Below are 27,307 nucleotides of genomic sequence, written 5' to 3'. Positions count from 1 at the left end.
AGAAATTACACCTCTCACCGATGTTATTTAATATGTATCTAGAAGGGATAGTGATCAAGGATCTATGTAGGGGATAAAACAAATATTTGAGTAGAAAGCTAGATGACTAGGTGTATGCGAATTGAATTTGACATGGCTCTTGTTGGATGTCTGAATATGAAATTAACATACTAAATGTTTACCAGAAAACTTGAGAAAATCTTTAAGGAACATGTAGTACCACTAGATCACACATGAAACAACAATGTAAAACAAAATCAGGGGTAGGAATTCGGAAATACCTTTTTATGACAAAGAATATTGTATTTTCTGCTTTTTTTTATTAGAAGCATATATATATATATATATATCTTGTATGTGTGAAGTATTATAGTATGCAGTGCACGAACATTGATTTCATGCAAAGGGTAAGAAAAACAAATAGGTGTTTTCCAGTGTGGATATGGACGATAATTAAAAGAAAAAAATAACCAAGTCAATTAGGGAGTACTAGGGTGGTAGATTATAAAACAATTTTATTAGATAAAATTAATATTAATAAGAGGCATTAATTGGAAATAAGCTATGTTTTGGCGAACATCACTGAAAGAATGATTGAAGAAAGAAAAAAAAAAGGTCTGGGAAAAATATTAAAAAGAAAAGAGTCTGGAATTGAATGAGGGAATTAAAATTGATAATTGGTATGTCGGAACAAGGGACTAATGACTGGGAGGTGCAACTCAATTCGCGACAAGTGATCTAGCGTTAATACTTATGGCGATTATTTCTTACTTTATCTTTTTTGCTTCCTTATGTTTCGTTTCTTTTACTCGTTTCCATAATTTCCTACGCTATCCTCTGACATACTATTATGATATCTTTTGTTGGGTATATTTAAACTAAAAGATAAGCTGTACCGTTATTCAGTGGTAGAATGCTTACCTCGTACGCAAGAGCTACATGGTTCAATTCCAGACCAGGAGAATTTGTGGTGGACAACATGTGTTTGTTGGCTTTCTTAGTTTTCTCATGTTCCCTCCTGCATTGTCATTCCACAAATTTATTCACAATTATTCACATTGATTAACCATACATCTCCTTTAGCCTAAGATGTATAACCGTTAACAGTTAAATGGAATATTTAAACTTGGTTTTAAACTAAACTTTTTTTATATATATATATTACAACCTACAAAAAAAAAAAAAAAACTATAACAGGCTTGATGTGTCATACTCAACTGAATAGTCCTAACTTATGTATTTCTAGATTGTTGTTTTCTACATCTTAATGCAAATGGTTCCCCAATCGCTTTGCAATGTTTCTTTCTTTAACTTCTCTTACTTACTCATTCTTTTTACATTTCACCTTCCTTGTTGATTTCTGTCCTATTCTTATATTGTTTTCTTTTCATTTTAGTTCCCTTAATTGCTCTATCATGGATAGAAAGGCAAATTAGTGAAGACGTAATAAAGGAAGCTAATGAAGAACGATAGATCACGAAGACAATAGGAGAAAGAAGAAACATCATGCTTAACCATGTTATTCTGCACTCCGGTTGGATCACCGTGTTGATAGAGGGAAAGGCAGAAGGAAAGACCAAGAAGTGGCAGAGCAAGGATATAATATCTACATACAGTTACGAAGAAGAATCCTTATCAAAGTATAAAACAGCTCTCCCAAGGAAGAAAAAAAAAATAAAATTTGCATGCTATCCATCAGCTTTGATTGAGGTGAACAAGAAGAATAAGTGTATTATATAAAGGTAACCAAAAAAGTTCTGTCGCTTTGTCACCTATGACATATCTGGAAGATCAAAAATAGCCATCAGCATCGACGACCTTCTGCCAACGTTCTGGAAGGAGATGGACTCCATCGCGGTAGAGCTTGGTTTGCCGTGAAGCGAATAGGGTATCAAGTGCATTTTGCAACTCTACTAGGGATTTGAACTGATGTCCTGTAAGGTGATTGTACAAGGACTGGAACAGTTGATAATGTCGGACGGTGCAATGTCCGGGGAGTATGGTGCATGCAATAGTGTTTCCCATCCAAGGCGTAGAATGGTGTCCCGGGCCATCCAAGCCACATGAAGATTAGTGTTGTCCTGTAACAGGAAGGCCCCTTTGCTAATCAGAGTTTTGAGTTTTTTTCTTGAACATGGATTAATTGCTGATAGTACACATTTGCATTGATGCTCTGTCCAGCTGGTAGCAGTCTGCGGTGCACGATGCCGCGAACAGTCCACCAAACACACAGATGGACCTTATTCTGGTGCAGTGCTGATTTCGTCTGTTTTAGAACCGTTTCGTGGGATCCTAATCCATGATGACGGCGCCTTTGAGCTTCGTACAGGATCAATTTCTCATCACATGTCAACACCCTGTGCAGAAATGACTCCTTCCTCAGACGAGACAGCAAAGGAACACATGCGTCTGCTTGCGTTGTGTTCTGGTCCGGAGTCAAATCATGTGGTAACCATCGACCCAACTTGCAGTGCTTCCCAAGATGATGGAGCTTCTGCCGAATGTTTCTTCCACTCACACTGCATTGTAGCCTCAGTTCCTCACATGTCTGGACACTGTTCGCCTCAGTTGTTGAGTAAAGATCTTCATTTTATACATGTCTTCCGATACGTGGTACGTCTTTGGGTGTTTCGTCACTGTCCTTAAATTTCCTAAAGCACTGCTACACTGTCCGCGTAGTCACGACACCCTCACCAAATGCCTGACGTATCTTCCTCTCCGCTGCAGTGACGTTTAACTCCAGTTTGAACTTGTACAGCATACATGCCCTTATGGTGCTCTGTGGAGGTCCCAAGCTCACTATGTCCCTACGTAACTTCACGGTGTAACTGAATTGGCACAACCAGGTAGTGTGTCGGATATACTCACACCAACAACTGACCTTCGCCTATCTCCATTCGCATTCAACTCACGGTATGAGAGCCAATTGAGCACATACATCTAAAAAAAAGCGGCAAAACTTTATTGGCTACCCTTATACAAATAAACCGTGCAAGCAATGCGATATTTGGATTTAAACTACGGTCGGAAATAATAACAATTTGGTAGAGCAACAGCTTGGCAGTATGGGATATCGTTGATTCAATGTAGAAATCCCTTTGAGTTAACCAGTTGTATTTTCACAAACCACTTATTTCAATAATGATTATGAAAAACGTATTACTTTTTTATCCAGTCCTCCTGACTTTGTGAAAAAAAAGAAAGACATTAGTTTCTCTTTGTGTGATATTAGTTTTATTTGCTTCCTACTTCGCTATTTTTTTTTCATTTTACATGTTTTCATTTATCAACATAATGAAAACAACTACGTTCATAATTGGCAAGTTAAACCATGCATCCTTTCATTATCCTTTATCCTAGGCAGCTAACAGCTCCTCGGAGAGGATTTTAAAAAGCATGCATGCACAGAACAAAACGCAAACGGATTCAGCTTTGAAGATCTCTACCAATGAAGCACTGGATTATCTTCGACAATGATAATTCTATACGGTTGTACTAACAGCAGAGGTCAGTGAATCCATATTTTAATACTATATTTGTTTGCTTAGGTTACCAATTTAGTACCTTTGAAATGAATTTGCTTCGTTTCAATTCGAATGTAACATTTTAGTTTTATTCTTTAAAGTATCTGTTTGTCATGCTATATCTACACTCCAAATACACTTCAAAGTTCATGACAAGAAAATAGTTGCTATAATTGATTTATTTTATGTGCAAAATTTAAACATATTACTATACCCAATTTTGGAATGCATTATGTCTTAGAAAATACGACCATATATATGCAGGGTTAATAAACCACGTAAAACTAATTACTATCATACGATTGAAATTGCAATTTAATTGTAATCTGTCACCGCTTAAAAAAAAAGAAAGGAATACAAACTCTTGTCTTGCGTTCATTTGATTTTTTATTAAATAAATAAATAAATAAATAATAGATAATCATTCAGAAGGACAGCATGCGAACCGCTTACTGCAGAAAGCAAACATTCATATTTCGTAAAGTTTGCAGGAGAGGCAAAACAACTGAAGAAAAATACCTTTGCGATATTTACACCATAACAACTATTTTTTTTTCCTTTAACGATAGAGGTATGCGTGATTAAGATATGATTGCAAAATTTGTGTATGATGTAATGGAACAGAGGGGGACCATTATCGTCACAGAAAAGGGAATGTGTAAATGTTGGACATGTTTGCTTTCCGCAGTAAGCAAATCATATTTGTACGCAATTGATAAAACTAATGGAGTTTTTACAAAACTTGCCATGGTTATAAATCTTGGCCACGTTAATGTGCATATGAAATATGGTGTCAGGTATTCGGTTCTCGAGTTATGAGTTATAATATTTTGGGTTTATAGTTAGTCAAACTTTCGAAAAAAAATCTAATTGGTTTTTAGAAACAAAGATACGCAAACCAAACGTGTTGAACGTTATGTGCAACTGCAATAAAGTAAATGATGCGGCAGCTGATTAGTTATGTTGTAAATGCAGTGCTTACTTATAATAAATATTTCCTTAAAGAGTCAATGAAGGACTTTTTCTTTAACAACAGCAAACAAATTTGATAGTTGAAGTAGTAAGTAGTTTGAATGCCATTTGAAGAAAGTTACTTAGAAATGAGAGAGAGATTGTTTTCTACTGGAATATGTAGGACCATATTTAAAATAGTTTTATCAATTCTTTGGAAATTTTGTTTTAACAGTGTTTGAAATGTCTACATATATAAATACAACGCGAGGTTCTTAATTTAGATATGTGGGTGTTCCATTAGAAAACTTGGCCTTATATAGTCTACGCTGTCTAAACTACTATGCTCTAAACTATTTTTTTTCTGTTGCTTTATTCAGTTCAAAATTGAGCCGTTCATCAAAGGTGTTTAAGTGAAGCTCATTACTTCTCTATTTAGTTTCCTTTTGTTCATTGGTTCTCTTTCTTTCCTAAATCCTTAAGAAAAAAATCATTTTCTCTCCTTCTGCTTTTATACATGCTTTTTTTCTTTCCATTTCTAAACATTCATTGTTACTTTTCAAATATAGTCTTCTTTTTTTTTCTTTCTAAGCTTTCTTTAAAACAGAACAAACCTAGGAAACTTCATTTAAACAATTCTAGTCGTCCACTTTTCTAAACAGACAGTTTTGTATTCATGTGGTAGTCACCTCACGTTTTTGTATGTTGCTATGAAAGGTCGCCGCATTGAGACAAGTCTTTATCTTGAAGTTTTTAGAAAGAGTTCAAAACCCCAAAGAGAAAGAATGGGAGAGAAAAAAATCTGTCACTGTGATATAATGCCCTGCTTGATGTCTCGGGTATGAATGAATGAGACAGTTAGTAGATATGACTATACTTTAAATATTCTTTCTCATACTTAGGTGGGAGAAAAGTGAAATAAAAAAGAAGCAAACTATATAATGTGTTGAACCTAATAAAGTTATTCTTTTTTACTTTCTTTCTTTTTTATTACGAATAGAGCATTTGTCATTTTTAATCTTTGTTGTGGATTAAAAATATATATATATAATTTTGAGCTCCTTCGTGGCTAAGCGCTTAGCGTACGCATCTTTGACGTGGGATCCCCGCGTTCGATTCCCGGCGGGAGCTAATACGGTTCGAATTCCACGTTAATCAGTAGGTCTCATCTCATATAGTCTCGCTGCTGAAAGGGACGTTAAGCTCAACTCAACTGAACACAATAAATATAGTTTTAAATTCCTCAATATTTCAAGTTGCAACATATATATTAACTTGATGAACGTGTATAAATGAAATATATATATATATATATATATATATATATATATATATATATATATATATATATATATATATATATATCAAATTCGGTATGTTCTTACATGTAAAATAGTGAAATAATTCCCAGAGGGTCGCATCGTAAGACGAAAATGAAATCAACTGCAATCTTTGAGTTTAACGTCCCACTATTATTGATATATTGATTTTGAATTGAATTGAATTGAATTGAATTTCTCTTTATTTCAGCGGGCGAGGTTCAGCCGGAGGCTGCTCTGCCACCTAACCCTTGTCATAATTACAAAGAAAAGAAAGGAAAAAAATAAAGACACAAATAAGATACAAGATACAAATAACAACATAAAATGATACATTCAATAATACTAATGATAAATAAAACACTTATCATATGATTTATTGACATATAACACAACAAGCGCAGACCTAATTACAGTGTTATATAATATATACATTATACAGACTACATGAATTAATAGAACTATTGGTATTAATTACAATCGGCTTACAGAATTAATAGACTTCTTAAAACTATCTATGCCAATTGCCAGTACATCAAGGTTGAAATTTTCTTTAACTAACATGCTATAGGTTGCGCTAACTCTCCATATAGGAGATCTGCTTAAGATGTTTGTTTTCTCTGTCGTACAAGATATATACGCACTCTACAGTGTGTGAATGATGACCTTGTGTGTGGTGCAAAAGTGTGCAACTTGCAGGTAGTGCAAAAGTGTATTTATGTTACAGTTATCTGTTCTGTTCTATGTTAGAAATATATTTTATACTTCAAAGGACAACTATAGTAAGTCGAAATCAATTTTGCTCTTTTGTTATCTGTGTACCGTGAGTCGACAAATTTATAATATATTAGTGGATATAGAAGTTGAACTTGTACAAGGGTGCTTGTACCAATGTTGTCAGTTAGTTACTCATCACGTTACAAATCTCAACTGGACATGATGAAGCTAACAACTTAACAACACGATGAAAATGCTAAATTTTAAGCACTGTTTTATGAAGTGTGCGTTACGTGATAAATACAAAAGCGCCTATGTTAGAACTGCATTTATAAGGCAATTTTTTCCCATACTGTTATTTCTTCTTTACTGTAAATTTAGTCATCTATGTTCTATGGTATTTTATTTTATATTTATCGGTAGAAAAGGCAGTCATCATGCCATGTGTGTCAGTGTAGCCTTTCGGTTTCGTCAGAGCTCAATTACTGCTTTAATGGTGTTTTTTACATACATTTCAATTATAATCTTTGTATTTGAATATGGGTAGTACAAACATAAACAATGTGGGGTTTCAGATCCTTACTCAATCTGCTGCTTCGTCAAATTTTAAGATTATGCATGCAAATGTCCGTTCTCTTTTTCCTAAAATTGACGAAGTACGGCTACTTGCTGTCTCCACAAAATGTTCCATTTTGATTATATCGGAAACATGGTTGGACGATTCTATAAGTACAAGGCAAATTGAGATTCCAGGATATTCAGTCATTCGCAGTGACAAAGGGAGGGGTGGAGGCATGCTGATTTACTACTTAAAACATATTAAAGTGAAAGTTGTTGACTTTCAATCTAACGATGTTTATCAAGATATAGAAATATTAAATCTTGTTGTTAATGTAAACCACTTGTCAATTGGTATTACTGCTGTATATAGATCTCCCAGCATACCATATAGGGAATTGTCAGCGATCGAAGATGCCGTATTGGAACTATATCCACAAGTCGACCAAATATTCGTTGTTGGTGATTTCAATTGCGATCAACTCTGTCCAGATAAACAAGAAACTATTTACTTGAAATCTATTATTAACATATTAGGTTTCACACAGTTAATAAATGAACCCACGAGAGTCACTGAAACTACCGAATCTTTGCTAGATTTAATTATTACTGACAACCCGGAACAGGTACACTCGTTTGGAGTTAGTCCACCCATTGGAACATCAGACCACAGCGTAATTCACGTCACTCTCAAGCTTCATACAATATCCAAAACTCCCAGTAGAGTAATTCAGTGTCGTACTTACGCTTCATTTAATACCGAATCGTTTTATCATGATGCACAAAATTACAACTGGGATGATATTATTCAAATGAAAACAATATATAATAAAGTTGAATTTTTACAAAACTCTATACTTGACATTTTTGATAACCATGCACCGCTCAAAACGAAAAGGCTATCGAAGAACACTCTTCCCTTTATTTCAAGTAACACAAAACTTTTAATGAAGTTGCGTGACCGTGCTTACAGAAAATATAAAAGAACGAAGAATCAGTTGCATTGGGAGGATTACAGACGTTTGCGTAACTTCACAACTACTATTGTGCGACAAGAAAAGACTGCGTATTTTTCTGATCGTATGATATCTACTAATGATGTACGTAACATTTGGAAAACTTTGCGTGATCTTGGTGTAGGTAAAAGCAATTCATGCTTGATTCTTCCAGATGATGTAAATGACATTGAAGCTATAAATTCACATTTCACAAGTGTCTATAAAATGTCTGAGACAAGCACTGAAGTACTTGATCAACAAACGCATTGGCTATCATCGCGTAAACTAAATAGCAATATTGAAACGTTTAAGTTTCACACTGTAAACGAAACAGAAGTTAAAACTGCAATACACAGTATTAAATCCAACACATATGCATTTGATGGAATAACAGGAAAAATGCTTCGACTGTCTGTTCCGTTTATTTTAACTCCACTTACTCACATAGTAAATTACTCATTAACTCAAGGTTGTTTTCCAGAACTGTGGAAGCGAGCGAAGGTGGTTCCACTGCCCAAGCAGACAGTTGTACAGTCGCTTGATGAGCTTCGTCCCATCAGTATACTTCCAATTATCTCCAAAGTACTAGAAAAGGTAGCATTTCAGCAATTAACAACTTTTATCAATAAAAATGAAATATTGCCTGTTACTCAATCCGGCTTCCGTAAAGAATATAGCACAACCACAGCCCTTTTAGAAATTACAGATTCAATTTTGAATTCAATAGAAAATTCAATGGTAACAGTTTTGGTCTTGTTGGATCTTTCGAAGGCTTTTGATCTAGTAAATCATGAACTCCTACTGGCCAAAATGAAATATTACAACTTCTCGGAATCAGTTATTAAATGGTTCCACAGTTATCTCTCTTGTATACAGCAACAAGTAATATTAAGAGGAGAAAAGACTCAGGTATCTACCCCATCCCTGATAAAGGCAGGAGTTCCGCAAGGTTCAATATTAGGTCCCCTATTATTTTCACTCTTTTCAGCAGATCTTTCTACAGTCATAAAACATTCATCAGTTCACTTCTATGCGGATGATACCCAGATCTTCATCAGTAGTACGCCTGGAAATATTATGGACTCAATAGAGTTACTTAATGCGGATCTTTCAGCTGTTAGCAACTGGTGCCTTAAGAATGGTCTTTTACTTAATCCATTAAAATGTGTTTTCACTGTATTGGGAACATCACATCAGTTGAGCAAAATCAACCCTGATGACCTAAAAGTAACTGTAGTGAATTCCAGTATTCCATTTTCTCCCTTTGTAAAAGATCTAGGCTTAATAATAGACCAAGGGCTTAGCTGGAATAAACACATTTCTGAACAGTGTATTAAAGCTAAGCGCATCTTACGACAGCTTTATAAATTGAAAGGCTATTTATCGCAAGAAACAAGACTATATCTTGTTAACACTCTGATTTTGCCTCTGTTCGATTACTGTGATTCAATATATGGTAGCTCTCTCTCCACTCAAAATACTAGAGCAATTCAGAAAATACAGAATTACTCTATACGCTTCTCTCTCAATTACAGGAAGTCTCAGCATATTCTGCCGGTACTTAATGAAAACAATATCCTAACCATGTCCCGAAGACGATATCTCCGATACTGTTGTTTACTATACAAAATAAATTCACATAAAGCACCACCTTACTTGCATCATAAATTAACATGCAGATCAGAAATTCACCGCTACAATACCCGAGGAAGTAATAAGCTGAATATGCCCCGGCATTCTTTAAAAATAACAGAGAAGACATTTTCAATCTCGGCAGTAAGAATCTGGAACTCCCTACCAAAGTTAATCACTGACAAACCGTATAATTTATTTAAATCATCACTCCAAACATTATTATTTAGAGATCAGAGACAAAGCATTGGCACACATGACAGGTTTACTACAGTTTGAAATTGGACTGAAATTGGTATGAAATTGGACTAGCAGTATGAGTATAGTTTTTTTTTTTTTCATTTACATTTACTGAGTGTTTTATTTATTATTAGTATTATTGATTGTATCATGTTATGTTGTTATTTGTATCTTGTATCTTATTTGTGTCTTTATTTTTTTTTCTTTCTTTTCTTTGTAATGATGACAAGGGTTAGGTGGCAGAGCAGCCTCCGGCTGAACCTCGGCCGCTGAAATAAAGAGAAATTCAATTCAATTCAATTCAATTCAATATATATATATATATATATATATATATATATATATATATCGAATCAGTGCGCAATTTAGTGGATGATACTTGGATACATATTTGTTCGTTAAGATCAGGTCAGTCATTTTGCCATGAAAGAGTTTATATAAAAACTATAAATCAATCTTTCTTCTCCTGAGTTCTAAAGTTTCAAATTTAGAATTTTCAACTAGCTTAATGTAGCTTTCAAATTTCGGGTAGAATTGTGTTTTCTTAAGTGTAAGAAGCTTTAAAAATTTATTTTTAGTACGCTTATTTTTAGTATTTCTGTATATTAGGGTTCCATATAGTACTACATTATGCTAATTTCGACCTGATGTATGCATAATACAGCACAATTAAAGTTTGGTCATTTTGGAAATCTTTATTGACTCCATAAATATACCCAAGATTTTTGTAGGCTTATTTGCAAATAGTTTCAATATGCTGAATAAGGGATAATTTTGAATCAAAAATAACTCCCAAATTCCTTATAAAATCGATCTTTTTTCAGTTTTTCCCCTAATAATGAATAATCGCATTGAATATATTTTTATTTTCTAGTAAACGTTCTGGATTTACGAACATTTAACTTAAATTTATTGTTTTTACATCAAGTTTCAATATTTTGTAAGTCACTCTGAAGTTCTAAACAGTCCTGAATTGTTTTAATTGTGTTGAATATTTTAAGGTCATCAGCAAAGTGTAGATTTCTAGAAAATTGAAAGCACTCAGGAATACCATATATCGCCAAAATTAAAAGTAAAGGTCCCAGATCCGAGCCTTGAGGGACTCCAGATGTTGCGTGAAAGATTTGAGATTTGTGATTTCGATACAGTGCAGTTTGTTTACGATTTTGAAGATAGGAAGCAAACAATTGCAGAGTTGACTTCGAGAAATTAAAGGATGATAGTTTGTTTAAGAGAATGTCATGGTCAATGACGTCAAATGCTTTAGAAAAGTCGGCATTTATGACATCTATTTGTCCTTGCTTGTCAAGTTCCTTCGAAATATAATCTGTTATTAGTGCTAGATTTGATGCAGTAGATCTACCCTTCAGAAATCCATGTTGACTGACAGACAATGCAGGTTTAACATGATCCGTTTTTCGTTTATGCAACATATATTCATACACCTTGGCAAACGCAGATAAAATAGAAATTGGTCGGAATTTTTCAATGTTACTAGCTATGTTCGTTTTGGGTATAAGACACACAACTGACTCCTTCCATTTTTCAGGAAAGGTACATTTTTTATAGATAAATTAAATATAATATCCAGAGGTTGTAAAATATATATCTGAACACCCTTTCACAATGTTCACTCATGTTCAAAATTATTGTCGCATATCTATAATTGTCTTCTTGTAAGAATATAATTTGATAATGATTTTGCAGGGTATTTTTAATACTGATACTATGTGTATAATCGGGAAATTTATATTTGTGATAAATTTCATAAAACAAGAATTATAAATACGAAAATTAGAATGAGTAAAACAAAATGTTGCTAAATTGAAAAGAAAGTTTTCTTTTTGTTTATTGTTCTTATTTACTGCTTTTTGACACGAAATTTGCAACATACATATCTTTACCAATTATACATATACTAACATTAGAACAAGTACCGGGCGAATTCGTTATCAAATTATATTCATACAACAATATATTTAGAGACATGCTCGATACGTCATATTCCGCTTTTAAGGAGCCATAGACTGAACTAAAATGTTGCCCGAATAATTTAGCTATGTCCCTATCATCAGTAAGGTCGTGACCATTGTACTGTATGCAATTAGAAGACAAGTAACGCGATTTATTTTTAATGAAGGACCATAACAATTTCGGATCATTTTTTAATTTATATTCTGTACTGCTTAAAAAAAATATTTATAAGCAACAGTTATTTCTGCTTTAATTTCCCTACGCAGTTGACGGAATTGCTCTTCATGGTACTTAGTGTTGCCTACACTGAGACGACTTCCTTTTTACGATGATACGTTTTACGTTTAATTTTATTAATAATATTCGGGGTAAACCATGTAGGGTAGATTTCATTAGTTGCTCTTTTATGGGGAAAGGAATAATCGAATATTTGATACAGTACTTCATAAAATAGATCCACAGCTTGATTGATATTCTTAATATTCTGCAAAATCCCCCAGTCCGTAGCTAATACGTTTCGGTAAAGTTTTTCAAAATCTGCTTTCCTAAAATTATAACCTAATGTGTTAGGCACTGTTTTAAGTTCGGTTGAATACAATGCTGTAAACTGAATAAGAAGGGGAGGATGATGTCTATCTTCTGTTACAAGTGGATCACATTCTCTTTGAACTGTTACTTTTGAGATGTTTGTAAAAACAAGATCTAAGGTTCGGCCATTGCTATTAGTAATGTTATTGATTGAAATCAAATTAAAGGGGTACATAAAGTTTTCAAGACTTTTACATTTAGCTGATGACGTCATTAAATCGAAATTTGAACTAGTTATTTGTCGTAGATTCAGATCCCCTACACAAAGAATTGTCCAACCCACAGGACAATTTGATTCTACACATTCAAAAAAGAGAAGAAGAAAAAAAGAAAAAAAAGAACTGTTCGTATATATGAAGTAGGCTCTATGTAAACAGTATAAATATACATGGTAATTAAGTTCAAAACCAGTTTGACAATTACACTTTCAAAGTTAGTTTCCCAGCTATTTAAATTTTTGAATATTATATTTTCTAAGCGCAGCATGCAATGCGCCCCCACCCGTTGCCATTTTTGTATTGCTCAGTATTTCTATCTTGCCTCCAGATCACATACCTATCATCAAATAATTCTGAGTCAGAATGATTTATCGTTAATGAAGTTTCTGTCAAGCTAATAAAGTCATAAGATTTAGATAAAACAGCATTATGAAAACAACAGGTTTTAGTTCGCAGACCGTTTACATTTTGGAAGTACAAAAAAATGTTTGGTTTTGATGTTTTGATTTTGACGGGTCGTTGATTCTACCAGAAGAACAGTTACTTACTGGAAATGTTGTCTTCTGTTGTTTCTAATGGCCATTGCATCCAGACCTATGTGATTCATCTCTGGTCGGTGCACAGTTGAGGATGCGGTTTTATCCTGCCATTTATTTTGGCGCTTGAACTGCACCCTTAGTGCGAAGATTCTGTTTTTTCCCTGCCCCGCCTTACGCTGCCTTCCTTTTGTACCTTTTAGGCTAAGGGATATGATCAAAGTAAGTGAGTGATTAGTGAAGAATTCGTGTAATGAGAAAGTAGACGGGTGAACGGGAGCATCCCGAGAAAACCTATGGACACTCTATTGTTCACCACAAACTTACTTGGCCATGGATCGAACCAGAAATCTCACGCCCCAGATGTAAATGCTCTACCACTGAGCCACCGTGCCTCCTAGCGTAAGACGAGTGGGCCAAGAAGATGAAAGAGGCAAATAGCACCTGACAACTCGTTACACTGAAAATTCTTCTAAAAGGCAAAAATTTGAGCTTCAATTCAATGAATTTCATTATGTTTCTAGTTGTTTCTATTATCTAAAGAAGCACGTGTGCCCGTTTATATCGAAACTAGCTCTATAATACAAACGCAATTTTCCATTTCTATCCAAATGCGGATCAGAAGTTCATCCGACTACTACCAAATAAATACCTGAGAAGTGAGGATGTAAAGACAGCTGGAACGTCTTGTTGAATATACATGACGTCTTTTATGGGCTGAGATTACGGAAATACTGACTCTTATATTCACATCACCAATGTAGGAGACACGGTGGCTCAGTGGTAGAGTGTTTACCTCTGGTGAGTAGGGACCTTGATCGATCCCCGGCCAAGAAAATTTGTGTTGGACAACATAGTGCCCGTGGGTTTTTCTCGGGTATTTCCGTTCCCTCCCACATTTTCATTCTACCAATTTATTATTGGTAGAATGACAATGTGAGAGACAGTTATGATTCTGATGATTGAGTGAACAAAAATGGGTTGAAATAGAAGAACCCCGAGAATATTTATGTACACGGCGTATATTTATCATTAAGTTCTTTTGGCGCAAGATCAACACAGGGACGAAAGCTCTACCAAATATTTTAAATATTAAGTGATTAGCTAATCCTTTCTTAATTAATCTGTTTACTAATTATCATAGTTTTCATAGTTTTTTTTTTTACCATTGACTTTAGCAACAGGGACTTTGAACAAAGTAACCTCGAGGACAATTAAAAACCCGATCTTGAGAGGGACTCAAACCCTCAATGGATTGTGCCTCGTGATCCGAAGCCTATCGCCCAAGACCGCTTTGGAACTGGTTATCACTGATTCACCTTACAGAGTGGCACAAACTAAAAAAAAAAAAAAAAAATGTTTGAGTTTTACGTCCCACGGTTATGCCGATTAGAAAAACTTAAAACAAGAAAGGAAAATGAATTAAATCAAATGTTTATTTTCTCCCTCGGACAAATTAGCTGGCAACGTGTGTTGATTACTAGTTAAGGCCATTAAAACTCTGATATCAGAAAGCTATGATGATAGCAAGATCCTGGAGAATCGCTGTGGTGTGAACAAGTGGAGGACTATTTTGAAATGTTTAATAAAGGGTCTTTCCTAGGAAGATAGTGAAATCGGCCCTTGATCCAAATTGTGTCGCTATTGACCCAAAAGGTTACCCTTGACCTAAAACTACCTAAAAAGATGACTCCCTCCCCTTTCCGAATTATCGTATCATACATGCTCAATATTGAATATTTTTTTAAAAAAATTTGGTGGGGGTGGTCGAAAAATTTTGAAAGTTTCGCAGATTGTAGTTACAATCTAGGTGTAAATGTGCATTTTATTAAAAAATCATCGATGCATATTTTCTTTATTTTTTGCGTGTTAAAAATTTCAAAAAAAAAAAAAAAAAACGTAGATTTTTTGTGGGGGGACACGTCGCTGATTTTTTTGGGTTAAAAATTTGTTATATTGTTAGGTACAACATATTTTCTTTTTTAGGGGCCTGAAAGTGATGGTAAGATTGTCAAAAAGAAATAAAACTTAAAACAAACGTGTTTTTCGCACAGTTTTTCCACCATTTTAGGGCCGTCAAGGTGAGGGCCTCTTCAAACAATAATTTGTCAAAGTTCACGATTTTCCTTTCTCTTGCGTCCCTTCTGCTTCTGTCGTTCTTCGGCTGCTTTGATTGTGCCCCTTTCGGAATAGAATCACCAAATATATCTCCGTAACGGTGCTTCCACTTCAACCGACTCTTGCACAACGAAGTTACACAGCTCGCGGTAGAGAGCGCGACCGGCAGAGAGCGCCACTGTGTGCGGCCAGTGAAGCAGGCACTGATTGCTTGGATTGCTGATTGCTAATACGAGGAGCCGACGCGAGGTGTGTGTAACTTCGTTGTGCAAGAGTCAGTTGAAATGGGCGCATTATTACGGAGATATATTTGGTGTTTCTATTCCAAAATTGACAGAATCGAATGAGCCGAAGAACGACAGAAGCGGAAGGGACGCAAAACAAAGGAAAATTTAAAACTTTGACAAAGGATTGTTTGAAGAGGCTCCCACGTTGAGGGCCCTAAAATGGTGGAAACTCTGTGAAAAAACACGTTTGTTTTCAGTTTTATTTCTTTTTGACAATCTTGCCATCACTTTCAGGTCCCGAAAAAAATATATGTTGTACCTGAGGGTATAACACATTTTTAATCAAAAAAATCACGTGTCCCTCCCCCAAAAAATCTACATTTTTTCTGAAATTTTCAACACCTAAAAAAATAAAGAAAATACGTATGATGGTTTTGAAAAAAATGCACATTTACAGCTAGATTGTATCTACAATCTGTGAAACTTTCAAAATTTTTCAACTACCCCAGCCAAAATTTAGAAAAAAAAAAATATTCAATTTTCAGCATGTATGATACAATAATGCGGTAAGGGGAGGGTGTAGGGGATCATTTTTTTTAGGTAGTTTCAGTTCAAGGTTAAACTTTTTGTGTCAATAGCGACCCAATTTGGATCAAGGGCCGATTTCACTATCTTACTAGGAAAGACCCTTGAATATAATAATAATAATAATAATAATAATAATAATAATAATAATAATAATAATAATAATAATAATAATTATTATTATTATTATTATTATTATTATTATTATTATTATTATTATTATTATTATTATTATTTCTATTATTTTCTTGAATTGAGTATGAGTAGAACTGTTTTAGTCTGGTCAACGTATAATGTTAGAAGTGATATTTAAAAAAAAAAAAAAAAAAAAAACACATTTATAATCAAAAATACGAAAGAACAGATTTTTTTTCTTTTAATGATGACAATAAGTTGCATGCTTTCCATTCACTCTACTTTCTTTCTTCCTTATACAAGATTTATAAATGAAGATTAAAGTTACAATATATTGGTGCAAATAAGAAAATAGTGTTTTAACCAACAAACAACAAACATGTTTTAATCTCAAGACTTGTAAAAAATTATAATCATTGTTTGTCTTAAAACTGTATTTAATTTGTCTATTTGTCTTGACTTAGAAATGATTTTAAGTACACACACACACACACACACACACACATATATATATATATATATATATATATATATATATATATATATATATATATATATATATATACAAGGGTGAGCTGATATGTTCTCCGCCCGACCCAGAAGGACTTGAGCTGCAGGCATGAAAGTGTGAGGCTATTCAACGTAGTCCCCTCGAAGGTCAACACACTTGGAAATTCGATGCTGCAACTCCAACCCCTCCAAAAAAAAAAAAAAAAAATACTCAAGGTCTGCAAAAAACTGTTCCGCAGCTGTTATCACCTCTTCACCACTGAAATTTCTGTCCTTTCAATGCTGTTTTGAGTTTTGGAAACAGATTATAATCATAAGGGGCAAGATCTGGTGAGTAAGGTGGGTAGTCAATGCACTGAAGCCCTAGGTCCCTCAAAAAATCCATTGTTCTGCCAGCCTTGTGGACAGAAGCATTGTCCTGCAAGAACAAGACACCTCGTGTCAACTTTCCCCCAGCGCTTTTCTTTAATAGCGTCCTTTTCCTTAGCGAGCAGGCTGCAGTAATACTCTGCAGTTATGGTTTGGCCCTTTGGAAGGTAGTCTGAGAGCAAAACACTATCCTTATCCCAGAATATTGAGGCAAGCACTTTCGCTGCGGACTTTAGTGCTTTCAATTTTTTGGGCCTTGGAGATCCTGAGTTGCGCCACTCGCATGACTGCTGTTTGGTTTCCGGATTAAAGTAATGCAACCACGTTTCATCCTAGGTAACAAGCCAATTCAAAAAATCGTCCTTGGAGTTCGCAAAATGCCGTAAAATCACCTGCGATTATCTCACACATTCGCGTTTCTGATCCGCGTTCAAACATTTCGAAATCCATTTCGCAGAAAGCTTGCGCATGTCCAACTGATCATGTATTATTGACCCAACACGTTCTTTGTATGTGTGCGCTTTGTCAGCTATCTTCTAAAGCGAAATTCGTCTGTTGCTCAAAATCAGGTCATGAATCTGGTCCACTTTTTCCGGAGTTGACACAGACACTGGCCTGCCACACCTGTCACCATCTTCTGTTGAAAATTCACCATGCTTGAAGTTCGCACACCATTTCTTCACAGTGGAGTATGAAGGGCACTGTCCACCCAATGTGTCTAGCATTCAACCATGGATTTCCTTGGGCGACTTCTGTTGCAGGAAGAAGAACTTCATTGCACCTCGCAACTCCTCTTTGGTGAATTTGACATCTGTCTCCGCCCTGGTTCATTCAATTACCTGTAAAATAAAAACCGTTCATGGGAGAATCGTGAAATTTGGTACTTAAGCATGTAAAATATCAACATTTCACATGTTTGTGACTCTTAATCTCTTGAACCGACCGACCGATCTTGATCAAATCTTCAACCTAGATGCGGCTCCGCCTGGGAGTGTTTTTAGCTATTTTCCTTGACGGAGCACCTTAGGGGAGGGGTGGAGGGGACATAGAAAAACTAAATAAAACTTATAACTCTTGGACCACCCGACCGATCTTGATCAACTTTCCAATATGGATGAGATTCGGGACTGGGGTGATTTTTATTATTTCACTTTGACGGAACAACGTAGGGAAGGGGTTGGAGGGGAAGATATACAAAAATCAATAAATATAAAAATAAAAGTGGCTATGTTTGTGAATTAATTACCTTTGAACTACCCGACCGATCTCAAACAAATTTTTAACATATATGAAGTTCAAACCTGGAAAGTTCTTTATTATTTCATTTTGACAGTAGATCTTAGGAGAGGGAGAGGAGAGTAGGGGAAATATATGAAAATGAATAAAACTTAATAACTCTTGAACCACCCGAGCATTTCAATCAAATTTCCAACATTGATGACGTTCGGGCTTGGGATATTTTTCATCATTTAACTTTGTGCAACGTAGGAGAGGGGGAGAATAAGGCGGAGATATATGTAGAAAATAAACATGAAAGTGAATGTCTGTTTGTCTTCACTCTTGGACCACCTGACCGATTTCGACTAAATTTTCAACATAGATGAGGTTCGGGTCTGAGATGGTACTCTTCTATTCACTTTGACGATAGAACTTAAGGAAGGAGGTTGGAGGGGGAGATATATACAAATAAATAAAAATTATTGAACCACCGAACCGATCTCGATCAAATTTTCAACCTAGATGAAGTTCGAACATGAAATGATTTTTGCCATATCACTTTGACGATGTAACTTAAAACAGAGGAAATTCATTTACAAATGATCGAAAATGACCAATATTAGTATCGAAAATATTGTTTTAAGGTCACTGAAATGAAAAGTGACACTTCTGATGCTATTTAAATCCAAATTTAGCCCTGCAAAAATGTTGGAAGGGGATCTACCTATCTATCTATCTATCTATCTATCTATCTATCTATCTATATATATATATATATATATATATATATATATATATATATATATATATATATATATATATATATATATATATAGACTGCCCGGGAGAAAGAGTATAAGTCAAAAAACACAGTTTTTCAGGAGGCGATTTTTTTTATTTTACTGAAATACGTTACAGTTTTGCCGAACACTGTCGTAACGGAACATTATTGCTAGCAAGTAGAATGTTGAGAAAGGATGAATCTTTCACTAATATCAAACGGTCTTTGAAATATTTGACTTATACTATTTTAACCAGCGTTTTGATGTGGACTTATTCTATTATGCACTATTTTACATTACGTGATACACATGTAATATTCGTCATATAAACGAAATTCAACTTTTATTCTTCGTCAAAATGTACTTTTAAAAAGGTTCCTGGTTGTGCACATATTAATAATAAATATTGAAATATACGTTTAGAATAGTGATGTTTCCTTTTAATGGCTAGGAGTATTCTATTCCAAAAGAAAGTTATTTTCCTTGGGAGTAGAATATTTCTTGCCACTAAACAGAAACACCATTACTCTACATGTATTATTTCAATTCATTTTATAAAATTGCTTACACTTAGATTTCTCAAATGTTTACAATAACTGTATTTCACGAAAATTAAATGAAGATGCATAATAAACATACAATGTTTATATTAAGCATTTCTTTGTAAATGAACATCAATATCTGAACTTCATGTTCATTCATTGTTCTCAAAATAAAATTCGTACACGTGACACTGCAATCTATTTTCACTCATTTTCTTCATGCTCTTCTATGTCTGGATATACTTCTGGGATATCTGATATTTTCAGTCCTTGTTAGAAGGCGTGGAATGTTTCAGGTGTCAGTGGAAGAAGAGCCAAAAGGTCCTTCTTTTCCCTTGTGATATGTAATGTGGTAATGTAGCATTTTGGAGGCATCAAAGCAGCTTGGGAACATCCTCTCCGGCTGAAATCGATGGTCCTGAAAGGTTCGTTTTCATCTAGTGTGTTTTTATAGTACAGTTTTCCAAGTTGCTTGTCATATCGGAACCATTTTGCACTATGCCAACTAAATTGAGCACCGTCTTCATCTTTTTTGCGAAGAACAAAACAGTTTTGTAGAGATCACCGAAGTCGATGAAATCACTGTATTTGAGTTCTGTAACATTGAAATTGGTCTTTTTGCCTACTGAACGCACCAATTGATACCAATCATGAGGGTGGGAAATTGGTATGTTTAGTCTCTTCTTCTGTTTCTCTATCAACCCATGGTCGACGTCGCATTCCATGTGGCTGTGACCGCTAACCAAAAATTTAGGTCAATGCATTCAAGGTGTTCGTTGTCTTGCATAACAACAAAAAACACAGCAGCTACATGCGATTTTTTGTTTTGGCCGGCGCAAGTATCTGAATATAACACAACATGTTTCACATCATGAGGAAGATACATCAGTTCTTTGTATATGTATGTGGCGATCTGGTTTCCCCCCCGAGCACCCTCAGTTTCGTTCCACATGTAACAGTTCACACTTCCAGTACTCGTTTCGTGCGTTGTAAACTGACGTTTGTAAAATGCCACGGGCGTATTCAGATAAGGGGTTGGTAAACATTGTTCAAGGTCGAAAGTGTAGCATCTCATTGACGAAGTCTGTTTCGCTATTTCTTTGTCCTTGTCCTTTGCACGGTATGCAAGTTCAGCTTCTAAATGATGTTGATTCTATTCTTCCTGAGCAATGTTCACTTCTTCATCCACAGCGATAGACTTTCGTATATGTAAAACATCACACTTGTTGCAGGTATCAACTTTAGGCTGCTTAAATTTCAGATTCATCTTATGAAATTCTCTTTCCTATATGTTACGAGATACCGGATTCAAATATTGCTCGGTGTAAAGCTTGTACATAATCTATAAATTCAAATGTAGTGGCAAAAACAAACGACAGCTTCTACGTCTTGTGTAATGCGATTCATATGCTGGGAATGGAGAGATATGGCGCTTTACTTCATCAAGTTTTTCGTCGGAGTGTTTGTTTCTCGGCGCACTGTGGCCTCCTTTATCGTCTGATGCGGTTCCAGAAACAGATGTGGTTCCATCGGCAATAGCCCATGTAACAAACATTTGAGTTTCATCCAATGTTAACATAAAACAACTTCTCCACACACGTACGCGTTTACCGTCAATTTTGAAATGGAAAGTGTTTGTCTTTGTTCTGCTTTTGGCTTCAAAAAGTTTAATGTGCAAGCATACTTGAGGAATTCCGAACCATGATTGGAAAAAGGGGATCAGATAAGGGTGTAGCCAGAAAAAATAAAAAGGGTGTTCTCTAAAAATGAAACTTACACAGGTGTTTCGCGAGGTCGATTGTTCGAAACTTTTATAAAGCAACTATGGAAGAAAACCGCCCATTAAAATCGACTTTAATAATAATGTCTTCATTTTTCCACATTTTTAACTTTTACGTGGGGTTTCACTCCTTCCCCTTGTCCGATTTTCTTTTGTATCAATAAACAATCTCTGGAAGTTCCATTCAAATTGGTTCACTCGTTCGGCAGTTGTTATGACACCTCTCTCTGTCACACACACACTGTAAACACAAATGACCCGAGTTCAATCTTAGGCACTCGCTTCAATCGTTCAAATATAGAAACAGTCAATAATAAGGTTACTCGCAATGCTGCCAACCCATTTTCATCTTCCTGGAATTTTAACACACTAAACCAAACAAAAACACCTTTGTTTAATGCATTAAAAGTACTAGATTCATCTCTACGTATACTACCGTAATCATACGATATTGGCTGGAAAGTATTATTCAGGACGAGATTGAATTTTGTCCAATCCATTTAACCTCATACGCGTTCGGATGGCTCAGACAAACAAAATCCTTAATAACTTTATTCTAATGGTTCTGATTTAAGTACGTAGTTGTTAGCCTAAAACACAGCTAAAACTAGTTACGAAGCGAATCCAGTGCAAGGGATTCTTAAAACTTATTTGTCTGTGCCTTGGTAACGCAACCTAAATCTTATTGCACACCAGTTACGAGAGTACTCTTGATTTTACTAATTCTACAATTCTTTAGGAAACATCATAAATTCAAAAACAAATGTTTATGAAAGTTTGAACAGAATTTTAAAATAATAATATATTATTTTATGTTGTATACCGGATCTCCAAATTGGTATGCTTGGGTCTATCATTTAGATATACAAAAGTGCTTTAAAAGTGCCCTCCAACATCCTAACCACTATGAACATAAAATAATACAGCACATTATACTTCTTACTATTTGTACCGATATTTGGTTGCGATGCTTTCACCAATTCTAAGATTTTCTTCGCCCTGAAATCCATTCCTTTTAGCCTCTAGTAGTTACCTTTTACCAAAACAAAACAAACAAAAAAAGAAGAAAACTGCAATACGGAAGGGGAAAAGGCGGGAAGTAAAGCACACTGCTTGTCGATTGTTAAACACCGTTGCAATACCTTCACCAATGTGAATAAAACAAATGCGATTAGAAAAAAACTGCATTAGACAAAACTGAATAGGCTTCAAAACGCATATTATTGATTCGATTAAGCAGCCGTGATTTAAGATTTAAGTAGCATTATTAAACATGTGAGATTAGAATCTATTATCTGATAATAAACAAAATTAAAATATGACTTATACTCTTTCAACACACATAACTTCTTTGGCTTTATAGTATATGTTGACTTATACTATTAAGTCACAAGTTTATATGTTGGTCAAAACAATATAAGTAAACATATACTCTTCTTCCCTACAAGGCGTAAGTATGAATGACTTATACTAACAGTCCCAAAACGCGATTATTCAGTTCACGTTTAGAATTGACGTATACCGTGTGAACAGCAGCTGGAGCATGACTCATAGATCTCAAATTTTGACTTATCTCATTTTGGCCAATTTGTGACTTATACTCTTTTTCCTGGGCAGTCTATATATATATATATATATATATATATATACTTCCGATGCCGTGACCCGCAACATGGGGAGGAGAGGGGATATATAAAAGTCATGGAAAATGACCAATATGAACGAGCGCTTTAATAATCGTAAGAAGCGACTGATTAACGAAACATATTATTATTTTGTCTTAATTTATAACTTTTCTTAATATATATAATTTAGCTTTTAAGTATTTCCTAATTGAAACTCTTATAGGGTAAAAGCGTTATGTTACATTTTTTTTCTGAAACGTTGAATTCTGGCGGTTCATGCATGTGTTATATGTCAGTCATGCTACATAACACATCATGTAGTGAGTCCTCGTCCCAGTGAAGAAATTTAGGAACGATGAAAAGTGTATGTTAACAGACGTTGTTTGAAAATCACTTTTCCCGAAATATACAATTTCTTACATACCACATTTATCCTCTAATTGCTTAAATTCCCTCATCTGTTGTTTAACTGGCGTAATATTTTCCGTCGTTTTCTGATCTTATTTTGTTTTATAGTTTTAAAATTATATCACTGAATTATAAGATCATTTGTCTTTTTTCCTTGTTTTTAGTTGTTTTCAACACGTTTATTATTATTATTATTATTATTATTATTATTATTATTATTATTATTATTATTATTATTATTATTATTATTATTATTATTATTATTATTATTATCCATCTTATTGAAGTTTCAACTTCTGTGAGGATAATATTGCTTACTGTTTCACACCGAGATTTCCGAGTTGCTATAAGGGTAGAAGTTTGAGTCAGCAATTTCATTTCAAAGTTCCTGGCAGTTGTGCATATCGCTAAACTGGCCCAGCAATTTCTCGTATTCAAATGTAAATTTGCTCAAAGCTTCCCCTTCCTAAAACTGGGTCTCCGTGACAAGGAAAACGAAGGAGAGAGAGAGAGAGAGGTGGGGAAAGTTGAGAAAAGGAAAGATAGAGATCTTGAGAAGAGAGAAATTTACAAGATCTCATACAGAGGAAGGTAGTTTGTTTTTATTTTCTTTATTTTGTTTCTTTCTTTCTTTCTTTCTTTCTTTCTTTCTTTCTTTCTTTCTTTCTTTCTTTCTTTGTTTCATTTTACTCCTCCTTTAGGTTACAAAATTTTAGCAAGCAATATTGATATATTTTCCATTTACGTCTTCCACAAGCGGACATTTTAATAATATTACTTTACACAAGGCACTCATATATTTCTATATTATGTACTCAGAAAACTAACTATTTCGTTTTAACTGCTTGTAAGCCTGCTGTCTAAAGTTTTCAATCACTAAAATTATTAATATCACCCTAATGAGCCCTATAACATAACGTATGTCCGTTACTCCACAGGATACGTCTTGAACGAAAGCATCTTTTAAAATTATTTTTTTAAACTACATAATATTATTATGTGGTTTAATGTTTTAATAATATTACTTTACAGATGGCCCTCATATATTATGTACGCAGAAAACTAGCTACTTCGTTTTTACTGCTCCTAAGCCTGCTGTCTAAAGTTTTCACCCACAAAAATTATTAAGATCACGCTAATGAGCCCTATAACATAACGTTTGCCCGTTGCTGCACAGGATACGTCTTGAACGAAAACATTTATTTCGTTTTTTTCACGATAGATATCTAGACCTATAGTAGACAATTTGTAGGTTTCGCATACTCCCCTTTAATTACTGTCTTTAGCATAGTTTATTAATATTGGATTTTATTAGGTTCGGGAGATGTTGTATATTATCGTAGGGTATATCCAACTTAGATTTCAGGATAGAGATGGTCTGGATTTTAATTGAAGGTACTACTTCAGACTATGGACGAAATTAATTTCCCATTCATATACAAATTATATTTATGCATTAGGAAACACATACAATTTGGTCCATAGTAATGTATATAATGATAGAATGACTGTGGTTTTTGTAATTCTAGATATATAAAAAAAAAAGTTTCGATATGGCAACACTCTGTGGTCTGAGAGTGGGGATAATAGTCACTGGAGTTAGAATCGTTATTGTTTACTAGACAGTGCGAGAGTCGCTGAACGAAATGTTTCCAAACCGCCGGATCGATCCACGTGGGTCTATGGAATGGCCAGCTAGATCTCCTGATTTAACACCACCTGACTTTCTTCTTATGGGATGTTTTAACGGGCAAAGTGTATCAGCATTACATAACAATTTGATCGAACTACGGAAAGCTACAAGAGAAGAGCTCCGCAGGCTATCAGTACGAGTCGGTCAAGCTGCTTCTGACAACGTTGCTCTTCGTCTTGAGACCGATTTGGATGTTGCGTTGTTGGGCCATGTCATGGGAAACAGAAATTAAAATTATTGTAAGGAAAAGTATGAGTGTGATGTGTTTATGCTCAATTTTATATTCAAGTTATGTTGCTAGTTTCTTTGTCTTAGTCTTTGAAATATATACGTAAATATTAGGGATGGACACAAAGTTCCGGTTCCGGCGGAACCGGTTCCGCGAGGAACCAGTTATTAAAGATCCGGTTTTAAGAACCGGTTTCTGACCTGGATCCGAAAACCAGTTCCAGAACCGAATCTTGGGAACCGGTTCAAGACATGGGTCCGAAACCCCCAAAGACCCGTAAAGGAGGCACACAGTTCACCTTCAAAATTGCAAAGAGGACAATGCGCTTGTGTCCTCCCCGCCCAGACACGCTTGTGCCCCCAGGAAAAGAAATTGGTCCACCAGTAGATGTTTAGCAAAATGAGTTGGTCAGTTTGCCTGTTTAGCCAATGAGTTTGTCAGTTAGCCAGTTTATTTATCCAAATGAAACAAGCGGCCGCCGCCTGGGCGCCTGCCTGTCGCTTCCACCATTTCATCTAGTACACTGTCCACAGCCTGCCAGCAGGTCGGGTTTAGCGTAGGGATAGTCACAAATTTCGGTTCCAGCGGAACCGGTTCCGCGAGGAACCAGTTTTTAAAGATCCGGTTTTCCGAACCGGTTCCTGACCTGGATCCGAAAACCAGTTCCAGAACCGGAGCTTGGGAACCGGTTCCAGATCTGGAACCGAAGAACCGGTTCCAGACCTGTATCCGAAGAACCGATTCCAGTACTGGATCAGAAAAAACGGTTCCAGACCTGGATCCGAAAAAACGGTTCCGGAACCGGATCTTCTAGAACCGGATCCGTTCAGACCCGAAAACCGGTTTCACCAGGAACCAGTTCTGGCCATCCCTAGTAAATATGGGCCATCCTGTATAGATATGTATATACGTACATGACATCAAAATTTTAACCCACACTTTAAATATGTGGACTTTGAGAACGACCACTCCCAATGTGTGATGATTTTTTAAAAAAATGAAACAATAAGTATGAAACTATGTACAAAACTGCAGTAAGTAGCCTTCCCTGGTGGTCTAGTAACTAACTTTGGAGCCTTTGGTGCATGTGGTCCCGGATTCGATAACCGCTAAGAGACCATTTGAAACACTACAGCGATTCCTATTACATCTTAAACTGTATTAGTACGTCTTGGATAGCTTCGATGCTGAAATGAGACGCACAACTACACGACTTAGCAAATAAGTACACGTATTTTTATCATTAAGGCGTATCTGTAACGTTGCCTGGAAACAACTGATTTGAATTTATTCTGCAATATTCTATGAAAATTATATTTCATGTTACTAAAGTGGTTATATGTCCACTGCAAAAGTGAGCGAGCAAATCAGATACGTGTGCTAATTGAGATGTCTGAAGCCAGAGTTTACTACCTACATTTTACTGCTGTGGAAAATTAGATTTTATAGAAACAATGAACACTTGACACGAATTACTGCCATTAGGACAGGGGCCTCACATTACCGTTGCGTAAGTTTCTGCACTTTTTGTGACATAAGGTTTAGCGTGAAATATCTGTAACTGCTAATATATTAACGGGTAACGACAATTTTAACGGTAGCTATCTATATTTTATACACATCTATACAGGATATTGATTTTTTTTTTAATTTTGCAAAACGATTGTATCTGCTGTTTATAATAAAGTAAATCCATTAACATCTTAACGGTTGATGGTGGTATTCACTGTGGTTACCCCGCATATCACATATAAGAAAGCATGAGTTTTATTATTATTATTATTATTATTATTATTATTATTATTATTATTATTATTATTATTATTATTAT

The 27,307-nt window shown here is 35.1% G+C and overlaps 1 protein-coding gene across 1 annotated transcript; it reads left to right on the top strand.

Moving 5' to 3' along the window:
* Positions 1 to 7,050: 7,050 nt before the first annotated feature.
* LOC145687237 (uncharacterized) lies at positions 7,051 to 25,479 on the top strand. Its single transcript, XM_081760710.1, has 2 exons — positions 7,051 to 9,294; positions 25,177 to 25,479. The coding sequence occupies exons 1-2, from the start codon at positions 7,051 to 7,053 to the stop codon at positions 25,477 to 25,479; spliced, it is 2,547 nt and encodes an 848-aa protein (XP_081616836.1).
* Positions 25,480 to 27,307: the final 1,828 nt, after the last annotated feature.

The sequence above is a fragment of the Thermobia domestica genome, chromosome 6 (assembly GCF_964235325.1).
Source record: "Thermobia domestica chromosome 6, izTheDome1.hap1.1, whole genome shotgun sequence".
In the NCBI taxonomy this organism is placed as follows: domain Eukaryota; kingdom Metazoa; phylum Arthropoda; class Insecta; order Zygentoma; family Lepismatidae; genus Thermobia; species Thermobia domestica.
The sequence above is the reverse complement of the archived record's forward strand: the minus strand, read 5'-3'. Positions and strand labels throughout refer to the sequence as shown.

What these genes read in the sequence shown, in the direction of transcription:
- LOC145687237 (XM_081760710.1), top strand. Translation starts at nt 7,051, where the DNA reads ATGGGTAGTACAAACATAAACAATGTGGGGTTTCAGATCCTTACTCAA. An exon ending in TCAACCCTGATGACCTAAAA is followed by an intron (nt 9,295 to 25,176) that starts GTAACTGTAGTG and finishes ATTGTTTACTAG; the next exon opens with ACAGTGCGAGAGTCGCTGAA.